The 14,743-nt window shown below is 35.4% G+C and overlaps 1 protein-coding gene across 1 annotated transcript in view; it reads left to right on the forward strand.

The window, feature by feature from the left end:
- LOC131151977 (1-aminocyclopropane-1-carboxylate oxidase homolog 1-like) overlaps window positions 1–8,811 on the forward strand; it is a 44,041-nt gene extending 35,230 nt beyond the window's left edge. The window contains exon 3 of the mRNA XM_058103516.1: window positions 8,292–8,811. Within this exon, the coding sequence (XP_057959499.1) occupies window positions 8,292–8,543 (252 nt within the window). The 3' untranslated portion in view covers window positions 8,544–8,811. The remainder of the gene's footprint in view (window positions 1–8,291) is intronic.
- The last annotated feature ends 5,932 nt before the right edge of the window (window positions 8,812–14,743 follow it).

A 14,743-nucleotide genomic window follows, 5' to 3' on the forward strand; every position in this document is an offset into this window, starting at 1 on the left:
TTCTTGCAGGAATAGAAAGAGAAAGGAAGTGAAGAGAGTTATGGTTTTCAGAGGGTGTTCGCAGCTGTAAAGGGAGAGAAGAGAGTTAGGGTTTTAGAAGTTGCTCAAGGGAATAGAGAGAGAAAAAGGGTGAGAGAGAAGAGAGGGTTCTGGAGAGGAGAGAGAATGAAACTGAAAAAAAATGAATCAAAAAAGAAATTTTGGCTTTTATATGACGTGCTTCTAAGGCCACGTGTCATCGCCAATAGGTGACACTTGGCAAGCCCTCCTCTATGCATTTTGACGCGGTGTGGTCACTTCCAGGCCGTCTGATTTAGGATGGCCCAGATTTTGCCACGTCATTGATCCACGTCCATCAGCCCAATTCACCTGGTTGTCAACACATGTTTGAATTGACACGTGGCCTGACTACTGACTCGGACCCCCTTCCCTTGAACCAGTTGACCTAGTTAAAGATTGGTTTGAACCGGTCCATTTATTTTTATATTTATTTTCATTATTATATTGTTTATTTTTTTTTTAAATTAGGAAAACTAGTAGAAAATTCAAAAAAAAAAAAAAGAACAAGAAAAATAAAAAAAAATTCTTGAAAAATATTTTTAAGGTTAGGAAGAAAATATTTTGATTTATTTTTTACCTAGAAAAGCGGGAAACCTCCTAGAAATTTTAGGAATAATGTAAAAAATGCTCAAAAAATTATAAAAATAAATAAATGAGGGACTACTTTTCTTAAAAAGATTTTCTCAATTGTTAAATGGGGGTGTGTCCCTATCAAAAAGGGCAATGAGCTTTTCAACTTTCACCTGTATTAGCTCTGAGCGGGGTTTTTCTAATGACATCCTCACTTTTGGGGGTCTTATTAGAAAATTCTCAAATCACACCCCGTTTTAAATATACTTTATAAAAATGTGCATATGTGTTTGCTTACTTAATTGTATGTATTTGTCAATTTGTTTATTTAAAAGGAGTAAAATAATAGTTATTAAAAATTTAATTAGGGATAATTCTTAGTTAATAAGGTACCGTTCGTAGAATGGGTGCGTAGGGGGTGCTAGTACCTTCCCCTCGCATAACCGAACTTCCGATCCCAATTCTAGTTTATGCAGACCAATACTATTCTTAATTGAATAGTAATCAAGTGTTCTAACCACACCAAGAAAAAAGGTTTGTGGCGACTCCAAACTCCAATTTTTTTTTCCAAAAATTAACTCATTATTTTTATTCGTATCCCCAGGGCATCCTCATGTTCAGGACGTCACGACAATGGCAATCATAATTTTATTTTGATTACCAACTTGGTAAAGAGATTGAATTAAAAAATAACTCATTCATAATGTCCAAGCATTCATTTTCTATGACTGCCTCTATATATACATCTATGCATACATCCACTTATACATCTTGAATTCAGATATAACTCATAAGCTTAGAATGTCCTAGCATTTATTTCTTTGACTACTTCCATATCTATATTTGTATGTACATCTATTGATGCATTTGTTTGTGAATCTATAATATAATAGTTATTATTGTGGTTGCCTTTTACTTGCATCTCTATGTTAATCTATTCTTGTATCTGTTTGTACATTTGTAATCACATTTTTATATGCTCTTCTACATTGAATTCTTATATATTTATATTTAGTTCATAATTATAACATATTTCCAATATAGTCTTAGTTTATTGTAGTTTTGTCTCACTTAAAAACCTAGTCCAAATATTCCCTCCCCCACTTTTGATGATGTAAAAACACGACATTATGCTCCCCCTTAACCTATGATAGATATCATGTGATAGCCCCATTTTAATTTATGCATTCCAAATAAGAATGTAAATCAATAAATATACATATCAACAAATAGTATGTACCAAACTAGAGCATATGTTATTTAGTACATATCATCTATAAATATTATTTCTCCCCTTTTTTGACATCATAAAAAATTTAACTAACCTTGTTAGCATATCTCCCTAATTAAGTAGATTGACCAATCTCAATGATTTGGTCATTCCCCATGATTTGTGTAATTAGCATTAATGACATTAATGATTTACCTTTGTGAGCTTGTCTCCTTCACCTATAAAAGGATGACCCTTGTATAGTTTTATATATACAAAGAATACAAAAGTTATGCCCCCACGGGCATGGCACTGTGGAAAGGCATCAGCACATAAGAAGGAGCATCAGGGGTTCAATTACAGGTAGATACACTCACGAGCCAACGGTATTTGTGGATGGTGAGAATTTACTCTGTGAGCCAGGTGAGACTGTGGATGGTGAGAGTTTGCTTTGTGAGCTAGCGAGAACCGTGGATGGCGAGAGTTCTCTATGAGCCTGAGGGGACCGTGGATGGTAATGGAGATGTGTCCCGGAGGTCGGGTTGGCTGAATGTCTAACTGATGCACAAAAGTCGTGTCCATATTCCAAACTTTACCTGATCAGCGAGACCTAGGGGGAGGACGCTGATCCATAGGTTTGGTGCCGCACCAGGGGGTCTGAAGGGCTTGTTGGTGGCTGAAGTTCCTATGTAATCAAAAGAAAAAGAAAAAGCATACAAAAGTTATTTACACCTCTTTCTTTCTTCTCTTAGTTTTGACATCGTATTAGAGCCAAGTTTGGTTCTTGACCGCTAGTTGGTGTCTTTCTTTTGGTTTTTCCACTCTCTTGCCACTAGTATTCCAATACCATAAATCAATTCCATTGCTCCAAAGTTTTTCGCTTGGTGCAAAAATCATTTTGAAATGCCGCACGCCTCATGAGCCCAGTCACTAGCGGTCAGACACCGTCGCATCCGCCATTGCTCGTCGTCACCTCTGGCGACCTTCCAGCAATTTTCCAGCCACCATTCATCGCCACTTCTGGCAGAGCTCCAGCGAAGTTGGTTTTCCTTGACTAGTTTTTCGTGCTCATTCCATCAACGCCCCCCTTTTGCTCAAAATCGGTTAGCATTATCATTTTTTTACCTATTATGGCTTCTTTAAATGATGTTTCTCACCCTATATAGATTGTTTTGAATGGCTCCAACTACAATGCTTGGGCCCAACAAATGTCAGTTTTTCTGATTCTTTAGAGATTATGGCGTTTTGTCATTAGAAAAACAAAAAAAACAAAAACAAAAACCCACAAAAATTAACAAGCAATCCACAGAGGAGTTTGATGAGGCTCTTGATGAATAGAAAAGTACTCACTATAAGATCCTTTCCTAGTTTATTGATACATCAGTTCATTCCATTCAGAGTCTACTTCCTAAGTTTCGGAATGCCAAACTTGCTTGAGATTTTTTGGCAAAACAATACAATTGTGGTAGTGATGCTTCTCTCAAGTTTCAGTTGGAAACTAGGTTGTCCCAAATGCGTCAAGAACTTGGACAGTCTATCGCCAAGTTTCATGCTCAGGTTAGCAGCATTTGGGATTTTTCTGATGAGTAGTCGATTAAGCTTTTTGCTGCATATCGAGATCATTGTCAGTTCATATATTTTATGATGCATATCTAGGATGAATTTGAGAATACTCGAGCATCTTTGTTACATCGATCTCCTCTTCCTACACTTGATGTTGCTCTTGCAAAGCTAATTTCTGAGGAGACATGACAATAGAATTGTCGGGTTCATTCTACCAATATGGTCATGGCTATTGCTCCTTCTAGCTCATCTACTCCGACTACTCCTGCTACAACTATTGCTTCTTCTAAACCGCGTTGCTTCAATGGCCAATGCCACTATTATAAGGAAGGTGGCCACTGTATTTCCGATTGTCCTAAGAAGAAGGCTAAGGATGCTAGGGATTCTTTTAAGGCTAAGGCATCTTACTCTTCCAAGCCTATTGCTACTGTCTTCACCAGCTCCTTGGCTTCTAATTCATCTTCTTCCCCTTCTTTGTCATCTCTTTCTACAGCTGACCTTGAGGCAATTATCACCTAGTTTCTATCTCGTACTTTTACTACCTTATCAGTCTCCATAGGTAACTTTACATCTTGGTTTATTGACTCTGCCTGTTGCAATCATATGACCTCTGATTCCACTTTAGTGACCCATAGGAAGTCTTTAAATCCTGTTCCCTTAATTTATATTGCTGATGGTTCACATATGACTGTTAATCATCTTGGTCATGTTTCTACTCCTACTCTTTCCGCACCTGATACATATGTTGTTTCTAACTTTTCTTTAAATCTCATTTTTGTTGGTCAACTTGTTGAAAGTGGTTTTATCTTAATCTTTTTCTTACGAAGGTTGTGATGTGCAGGATCCAAAGACGGGCCAGCTAGTTGGGACCAAGCGTAAAGTTGGTCACCTTTTCAAGCTCACATCTCTGCATTTGCCTAGTTCTTGTTCTCCTCTATATCTTACTGCTGCTATGTCTTCCAATGTTTGGCACTTTTGTCTCGGCCATACCTCTTTATCTCGTGTTCAATATTTAGCTTCTAGTGGTTGCTTAGGAAATGTTAAATTTGAATCTTTTGATTATATGTCTTGTCAACTTGGGAAACAAAAAGCTTTGCCTTTTAATCAAAGTAATTCTTTGTCTTATGAACCTTTTGATTTGGTTCATTCTGATATTTGGGGACCTGCTACTATCTCTACCAAGGGCTGGTCTCATTGCTTTGTTATTTTTATCAATGATTACTCTCGGTATACATGGATTTATCTTTTGCATGATCACATTGGGTTACTTAATGCTTTTCATGATTTTAAGTAGATGATAAAAGCTCAATTTGATCGCACCATTAAAGTTTTTCGGTCCGATAATGCCCTGGAGTATACTTCTACCTGTTTTATTGAAGAAATTAAAGAGGCAGGCACCTTGTCCCATCGATCCTGTCCATCCACCTCCCAATAGAATTGCCGTGCAAAATGTAAGCATCATCACATTCTTGACACTGTTCACATTCTTGACACTGAGTATCAGGCCCTTGCTAATACTACTTATGAGTTTCTTTGGCTTCGTTGGCTTCTCTAAGATATGAGTGTTCCTCAGCCCTCTAGCACTCCGCTTTATTATGACAATCGTAGTGTTGTCCAGATCGCTCATAATGATGTCTTTCATGAATGCAAAAAACACTTCGAGATCAACTGTCATTTTGTGCATCACTATCTTCAGGAGGGGACACTTTACCTCTTGTTAGTTCCTTTGGCTGATCAGTTGCCTGATATCTTCACAAAGGCTCATCCACTTGGTTACCATCGTGCTTTAGTTTGCAAACTCCAATTGGCATCTTCGATACCACCTTGAGTTTGAGGGGGGTGTTAGCATATCTCCCTAATTAAGTAGATTAACCAATCTCTATGATTTGGTCAATCTCCATGATTTGTGTAATTAGAGCATGATTTGTGTAATTAGCATTAATGACAATAATGATTTACTTTTGTGAGCTTGCCTCCTTCACCTATAAAAGGATGGCTCTTGTGCAGTTTTATATATTTAAAGAATACAAAAGTTACTTACAACTTTTTCTTTCTACTCTTAGTTTTAACAAACCTAGGAATGATAGTTGCTCCCCTTAATTGGTCAAGCCTTTTTGCATATGAAGGGTAGCTTCTTTCTTCATATTCTTTTCTAGACAATTCAATTTTACTAGCATATGTAACTTTTGAAGACTTATTGTTGGTAGTCAAACTTAATCTAGCCAATTGAGAATATATTTCTAATATTTCTACAAATAAATGGGTTTAATCATAAGGATGAGCATATTATCCACCTTTTTTACAAAAATCCTTTGCCATTTTCAACCGACTACTGCTATTCTAACATGTTTACACCAAGGAGACTCTTTCTTATTCTTAAGGTCATTTGGTTATATAGGTTTAAAAGGCTTAACCTCAGAATTTTGTTATTGTTTGGATATCATTCATTTAGGCATTAAAAGTTAATGCTTTTATATGCAACTTGTCTTTCTTAAGGATTGTTTTCCTACATAGAAAGAAACAAAAAGGAAATAACCTGACTTAACTCAAAACATTTCTTAAAGATAAAAATCTTTAGCATTTGCGAGTGGGAGTGCATATTTTGCACTAAACTTTTTTCTCTTCAATGGAATTTGTATTAGTGTATCCCATTGAGGAGCACATACTTCTTTTTTACACATCTACTCCTATGTTTGTTAATGTATCTTTTGTAGCATTTGTTAACTTAGGTAACTTAACAATTGTTTGCTTATTTTTTGCGAAAACATTTGCTTGATTTCTAATTTTTCTATTATGCTTTTTGGTCTAAAATATATTTTCTATACATATAAGATCAACAATATCTACATCCAAAACACACACACACACACACACACATATATATATATATATATATATATATGTGTGTGTGTGTGTGTGTAATACAAAATTTTTGAGCCTTAGCATGACGTGATCTAATTATGAGATTTGTATTTTAGGATCTTATTCATACTTTCCTTTTGATCCAAAACTCTTTTGGTTTTCACTAAAATCCCTTTTAGTATGACCAAGTCTCCCACAAAAATGACATTGAACACGTAGAGAACTGGTATTTATCTCGATCCTAGTTGAACTTGTAGGTTCATTTATGGGAGCTTTTCTTGATGATGACCCAATGTTGATTCCTTTTTTGACTAATCACTCTCACATATACATATTGACATACATATTGTTGAGAGTTAACACATTGGTTAACAGAATCTCACTTGAGCTTAACATCCTATCATATGTGAGTGCATTAATTGATTGTGCGTAGTGATACATATTTGCTTAGTGTAAGAAGCATATTTTTTTGTACAAAAAATTTCATATCTGTTGCATTTCCGGCGAGTTGTCGGAAGAGGGAGACTAACCCTGTGAATAGTCTTGGACTGGTTCAGACTCGGTTAAGAGAACTACGTGCACCATCCTGGTAAAGTGTTGTAAATGGTGCCGCTCCACCCGTTAAGTGAGCAATAGTGGTAATCCTCGGACTTGCGAGCTGAGTCAAAGGGGACGTAGACAATATTGGCCGAACCACGATGACATTTCTTGTGCATACTTTTAATTTCTACACTTTAAATTTCAGCACTTGAATGTTTTTGTTTAATTGTTTAAATATTTGATTGTATTTATGATTGTATAGAAAGACCCTAGGTTTGGTTTAAATTTCCAATTCACTCCCCCTCTTGGGATTACACCAATTCCAACAGAACAACCTTTCAAATAGCCTTGTACACAACAATTGGCTTACCCTCCTGACACCCGATTAAGAAATTATGGAAATGCACCTAGGGTCTGAGTCCACTTTAGAGATATACTCTAGTTTATAGAAGAAGAAGACAAAAAAATAACTTTAAGCTTTTACAACATTTCAGTGTGAATCAATCAATCAAGCTAGGTGAAATTTGCACGAGATAAACCAATGTAAGCTTATGAATTGGAAATACAATTTTTCAGAATGAATATAAAAAGATTGCAAATTTTGTTCTTCTTGAAAGTACATATATTTCAATTGTCTTTATTCGTCACATGGATCTCTACATATAAAAATCTCTCTTCAAGTTCCCAACGACTTTTGGTAAGAATTAGATGATCAATAATCAATTTTTCTAGTGAGATAGTATTATGAAGACAACTTCACATAAAAAGCTCGTTCTTCCCAAAAGTAAGGAGCAGTGAGTTTAATCTAAATAGCTTCATTAATTTGAATCTTCAAGCATCTTAGCAATCACAATTTTATTTTGACTAACAACCTCTTAAGGAGATTGAAATCAAAAATAGCTTACCAACTCACATTCATTTCTATGACTGCTTCTATATCTATATCTACTTACGCATCTTGAACTTAGATTTAACTCATCAGCACCGAATGTCCTAACATTCATTTTTGTGACTGCTTTCGTATCTGCATCTATTTGTGCATTTATAGTACACCAACCACTAGCTAGGGATGTCTTCAATACTTGTTCTAGTGGCTACCTCCATACTTGCATCTCTATGTGCATATGTTCATGCATCTGTCTATGCATTTGTCCATTGCATTCTTATATATTCTTATTTACACTATGATCAAAGCTCAATTCCAATATACTCTTTATTTATTACAACTTTGTTAAAAATCGAAATCCATTCCTAACTTGAAGAATAATTATTCTTATTCTAAAAGTAACAAAAGATTAAAAACTATTATTGCAATGTGATGGTTGGAAGAGCATCAATTTGTTGTTTCTTACGCATGCTTGTGAACCTAAGTACTTATATATTCCAATATCTAATCAAAATATGAAGCAAAATGAACTAGATAAGCTTTATTAATCATTGACTAGTAGTAATTTTTGTTTTCATTTTGATTTTTTTTTTTGGGCAGCTTATAACAAATGATAGATTCAAAAGTGTGGAACACAGAGTACTGGCAAACCAAGCTGGCCCAAGACTGTCAGCAGCTTCCTTTTTCAGCACCAATCTTTTGCCGTCCACAAAACTTTATGGACCAATAAAGGAATTGTTGTCGGAAGATAATCCTCCCAAGTATAGAGAAATTACAGTAACAGACTATTGTACCTATTTCCTCGCAAAAGGGCTTGATGGGACATCTGCTTTGCTGCATTTTAGAGTCTGAACTTGCTAATGGAGATGAAGAAAAAGGTCACATAACTCATGGTTGGGGATTAGATGGTTCCTGTTCTGATCACTCGTCTCAAATAATGAAAATTTCGGGATCGATCCCTAAGTGGTAATATAGAAATGGAACTGTGTCTTTCTACATATTTCTTGCACAGAAGGTTTATTATATATATTTCCCTTCACATTGTATGGGATCCCTTTAAGCACATTGTATGCAATAATACCATGTATTATTGTTCTAGTAACTTTCTTTGTGACTTTCACATCATGAGCAGCGTTAGTGTGAAATTGCTACTTTAACGTTGAAATTTCAACTCAGGTAGTAGTGTGTATATATATACAAGCGCTAAAATATATTTTTTGGCATGAATCAAAAATAAAATAATAAGTTTAAAAATATTAATTTCCTATGTTTAAATATGTTGTATCTAATTTGGACCTTGGTGCATCATCATATATATATTTCCAATATAATGGCATCTGAAATTGTCCATTTTCCTTCTTCTACCATTTGGCGTAAACTGTTGATCAGCTCTTATAGATGGTTGACCGGCCGAGATAAAATTTGAATGTTTAAGTTATTCGCTCATGATTGGCTAAGGGATCAAGGCATGCCACATATCCTAGAGCTGCCACATGTCCGACAACAATAATGCAATTGGTGGTTGGTGGTTAGTTGTTTGAATTTGAATTTTCAAAATTCAAATTCAAAAGGTATTTTACATTTGTTCAATTGGAGGTCTTTAAATAGACTCCTTGAGAGCAAGATGAGGGTATGTCCAAGTGGTTTGGGTAGAATATAAGGGGTTTGTTTTAAGATTGAAGAGAAAAATCCTACTTCTCTCATGCATCCATCCTTATTGGGCATTAGGGTCTCTAAAAGAGAAAGAGAGTACGCACTGTCGTGACATCCCGGAGGCAGAGTGCCCTGGGGAGGCGAGGGAATAAAATATATATGATTTTTGAAAATTTTGAATTTGGAATCGCGACTAACCTATTTTTCCTTGGTATAGTTAGAATACCTAATTACTACACATTTAATTGGTCACTAGACTAAATCTAAACTAAGGAACCAGTAGTCTTGGTCTACATACACCAAGATTGGGATTGGGAGTTCAGTTGTACAATGAGAAGGTATTCACATCCCCTACATAACTGTTTTATGAACGGTACCTAATCAATTAAGAATTACCCCCATATTGCAATTTAATAACCTTTTAATTAACTCCTTTTAAAATAAACAAACAAATAAATGAATAAATGTACAAAATTAATAGGAGATTAGAAAATCTGGGTGTGACTTAGGAATGTCTAATAAGACCTTCAAAAGAGGAGATTTTGTTAGAAAACCTCCCTCAGAACCGATACATATGAGGTCTAAAAATACCCCATTGCCCCCCCCTTTTTTTTTTTTTTTTCAAATCACATGGACACACCCACCCAAAAATTAAGAAAATCATAAAAGTAAACATATTTTAAAAATATGTCCAGATATTTCAAAAGTTTGTACAAATTTTTAAGAGCATTTTAACATTTTTTAAAAAAATTTCCAGGATTTTTCAAAGCTTTTTCCTCTTTTTTTTTTTTGAGTCAAAATAACTCCAAATATTTTTCTTGGCTTCAAAAATATTTTTCCATTTTTCTTTTATTTTTTGGTCATTTTTCTCCTATTTTCTATATTTTTAAGATAAAAACAACTTATTTAAAATTATAAAAAAATTAAATAAATAAATCAAAAAACATTGAATTGGGTCAACCAGTTCATTCTGAATAGACTAGGTTAGCCGGTTCATTTAAAATGAACCGGGTCAACCAACGAATGTCACGTGTCCACCCATAGTGGTGATACAGGCCCCAATTTTTTTTTTAAATGGGGTGACGTGAATATGATGTTACCCTGGACATGTGTGAGCGGGTAATTGAACCAGATCTTGAAACCTAGACCACTAATGTGGCAAAGATATGGCCATCTAGTGAAAATACAAACCAGATGGTCGAGATTAAGCCACGTTGCCAATGGGATACTTGGCAACGCACCACGTGCCACCATGCGGTGGTGACATGTGGCCCCCTACCCCAAAATATAAAAACCCAAATTTTTACTTTTCCTTTTTCTTCTTCTTCCTCTTCTTCTTTTTCTTATTTCCTCTTTTTCTCTCCTCTCGGTTTTTCTTTTCTTATTCTATTTTTCCTTTTTCTTCTTCTCGATCCCCCTCCTTTCTGCATATTCTCTCTCACACTCTCTTAGTAATCTCTTCGATCTCTCTCTTAAATTTTCTCTCGGTTGTTTTTCCCTCATTTTTATTTTCTCACAAAATGTTTGTTCTTTTTGTAGATATACTCTATACGAAGGAATGGGGACTCTCAAATACTCTCAGGTCCACAAAAATTTCAAGTTAAATACCCATCTTCTCTTTGCTTCTCATTTTCTTTCATATGAAACAATTTTGATTTGTATTGTGAGTTTGAATTGAATCGAGTTCATGGTGAATTGACTCGCCCTGAACTCGATGAGTGGACTCAATTAGGTGGGTGGCTCAGTGGGTTAACTCACTTAGTCTTGGTGAGTCGAGTGGGTTTAGGGCCTTATTTATGTGGGCTTTGCTTGGGATTTGGACGTGTGGGCTCTGTATAGTTCTTGGGTTAGGATGGGCTCTGTTTGGTTCCTAGGTTAGGTTGGACTCTGTTTTTTTTTTTTCTTAAACAAATTAGGCTGATGTTTTTTAACAAAATTGGGCTCGGGCCCCAAAATTAGGTTGATGGATTTTTTTTTAATAGGCGAGGGTTTTGGGTGTCGAAACTTTAGGCCCAAGCCCCTAGTATAAATAGCCTAAAACTCAGTTTTTATGCAGAAAAAATTGGTAGAAATGCTCTCTCTCTCTCTCTCTCTCTCTCTCTCTCTCTCTCTCTCTCCTTTCTACGATTTCTCTGTCCTCTCTCTTCGATTTCGGTTCCTTCGTTCGTCGGATCGATGATCTGAGGCCACCACAACGCTTCTGGGGAAGTTCTCTCCATGTCTACCAGAGCGGATCGTCAGTGGAACAGGGTTGAAATTCATCTATGATTTAAGGTAAGACTTTTTATGCCAAATTTGATCTTACCGTAGTTATATGAAATGTCATTCATGGAAAAATACTGAAGTTTAGTTCTAGGAGTTGTGTTTTCAGGGTGTTGAATAGGAAACCCTGCGGGTGCAGGACAAACGCATTTTAGAGGGCTTCTTCTCAATGTCAGGTAAGGGAATAAACTAAGGCAGTTAGTTTCCATGCAAATTATTATTATTTATCAGCAAATTAATTTTTAGAAAAGCATGTATTATATTTGAATATTGTTGAGAAAATGCATATTTGGGAAAATACTGCTGTTATACAGGAAATATGATTTTAGAATAAAATATATAATTTTACTCACCATTGTGTGGCATGAATATAGTTTTACATGATAAGTATTATGTTATGACAATTTTCCTAATGAAGTATGATTTTCAGAAGTTATCAAATATTGCAGTGTATTATAGTTTCAAAATACATGATAAATGAATTATTTATTCTAAATGATATGTATGAAATATTCGGCGCAAGTTTTTGATTGATAGCCGTAAGGCCGTGTTTTACGTATGATTTCAGCGCAAAGTCGTATTTTTGAATGTTCGGCGCAAGGCCACAGATATGAGAAAAACTGGCGCAAGGCCATATGTATATATGTTATTTCAGAAAATGCTATCAATCTATTTATGTTATACAAGTATATTACCATGTATTATATGTTATCAGAACTCGGAAGTTAGTTTAGTTTAGTTATAGGAGCACGGTACCATTGCTATACAGATCAGATATTTACGTTCAGACTTGTGCTAACCACCCCCACAAGGGGTGGGAGATGGATAATTGATGTAGCTTTTAGTGTTGAGTTGTAGACGTCTTCCTCATAACTCGGACCAGGGTGTGGTGGGCCTATCATACTTACAGACATTTTTGACTTGGTAGTGGTCAGCCAGCCATTGTCGGGTCCCGTCTTCGAGTTGCACAACCTATCATGGGGGGTAATACATGACATCAGGTAGCTATACATCGCGGGTGAATTTTTAGTATTATTAGCCATATCAGGCGTTTTATGAACTGTATGATTTATTAGAAAATAAAAAAAGTATATGATTATTCAGTTTGTTATGATCTATGTTTTCAAGTATATGAAATGTACTGTATATGTATAATTGCATCAAATATTCATGTTGTCACACAGCTGTATTTAGTTTATTTTCCCTTACTGAGAAGTGTCTCACCCCCGAACTTAAATAATTTTCAGAAAACCCAAAAAGACTGGCGGATTGAGCCCGTCGTTGAGTCAGTTGTGTTACCCCATTAGAAGGGTAAGTTGGAACTAGGATTAGAAGATTTTGATGTCGAATCTTAGTGATATTTTTGTATTTTTGAGAGATTGTATATAAATACTGCCTTTTGGATTATAGTTAACTCTCGTATTATATATTTTGTGATAATGAGTTTGATGATTTATATTTACTGTTACCTAGGTTCCGCTGTGTATGGAAGGTGTCCCCGCTACCCACGGGTTTGGGTTGACTATTTTACTTATTATGTTTTATTTTGGTAAGCGGACTGCTAAAATTCGATATATTAGTATATAGTAGGCTAAACTGCGCTGATAACTCCTGATGGAATAAAACATCAACCTAAGTAGTGAAAAATTGAAGTCAGGTATCCACAACCATATATATATACAATACAATATTAGAGTGCTAAATACTCCCAAAATATACATACATAACTGAACTAGAGCTACCCCAAAAATACTCCTTTCCTCAAAACACTCACCCTACTAATAGGGCAGCACCGTAGCTCCCTCTATCTGCGAGCCTGTTCTGCTCGCCTAGCTGAATCATCTAAAAAATATTAATGTAATGGGATGAGACGATGCTCAATAAGACGAAATATGCTATTGCTAGTGTGTGGCAAGTGAGCTACATGCTTGTAAAATTGGATTTTGAAAATATCATAAATAACACAACTGAATAAAACATGTATACCTACTGCAAAATAAATCATACCTAGGTTGCTTAACATAAACTGATTTTTCTGAATATTATTTTCATAATAATGCTAATATCTATAGGTAAGACTATTTTCTGTAAAGTTGATCATACGTATATATAATAACTGAGAAAATTCCCTGAATGGATAACTGAAGTCATGAATTAACCCCTCATGATAAGGTTGTGTGGCCCAAAGGTGGGACCTAACCTGACTGGCCGACCAGGGTAAGTCAACTGAACTCCAACAGTCAAATCGGCCCCCTCAACCTATATCTAATGGGGAGCCTGTCCACGACATAGGCACGATCGACTTCTGAATACCACCTATTATCTGAATAAAGGTTGCACTCTGAACTGAATATAGTTACAATACCATGCTCTATTGCTGAATATGGTCCATCAGAGTCTAATACTATATACGTAACTAATATTTCTAAAAGAAAACATTCTGTTTTTACCATGATTCTGTGACATCTGAAATAACCATAACATCATATAAATTGTTGAGTAAACTGTAATAACTAAGTTTATGAGATATCTGCTTCACTGAATAACTAAAATATGTGATTTATTGTATGAACTGAATGTTATGGTTTTGAAATAGGTATATCATAATATTCAGAAAATATTGCAAAATACAAGTTTCTGCACATATGTTGAAAATCATGGTATTCTAAAAATTATGAAAACCTTGTACTAAGCTAATATTAACTCATGCCACACAATTAAATATCAACATTATCAGGCTTTGAAACTGCATAAATAATCTGAATAATAATTTGGTAAAAATATAAAATTTATATTGAATCATAATAGGTTTGCCTAACATAGCATATTTCCCTTACCTGATTCCTGCTAAAGTCCCCAACTATGGTGGGTTCTACACCCGCAGGGTTCTCCACTCAACACCCTGAAAATAGCATTGCCCAGAACAAAATATAACTATTTCTTTGGTTACTACATTTCCTACAACTGCTGAAAATCCAAACTTTGACAAAAAGAACTTACACTAAATCTAGGATGAAATCCAACTTCGTCCCACCGACGATCCGCTCTAGTAGACTTGGAGAGAACTTCTCCAGTAATGTCATAGTGGCCTCAGATCGTCGATCGGGTGAACAACGGGGCCGAAATCGAAAAGAGGG

Source organism: Malania oleifera, chromosome 3, assembly GCF_029873635.1.
Source record: "Malania oleifera isolate guangnan ecotype guangnan chromosome 3, ASM2987363v1, whole genome shotgun sequence".
In the NCBI taxonomy this organism is placed as follows: domain Eukaryota; kingdom Viridiplantae; phylum Streptophyta; class Magnoliopsida; order Santalales; family Ximeniaceae; genus Malania; species Malania oleifera.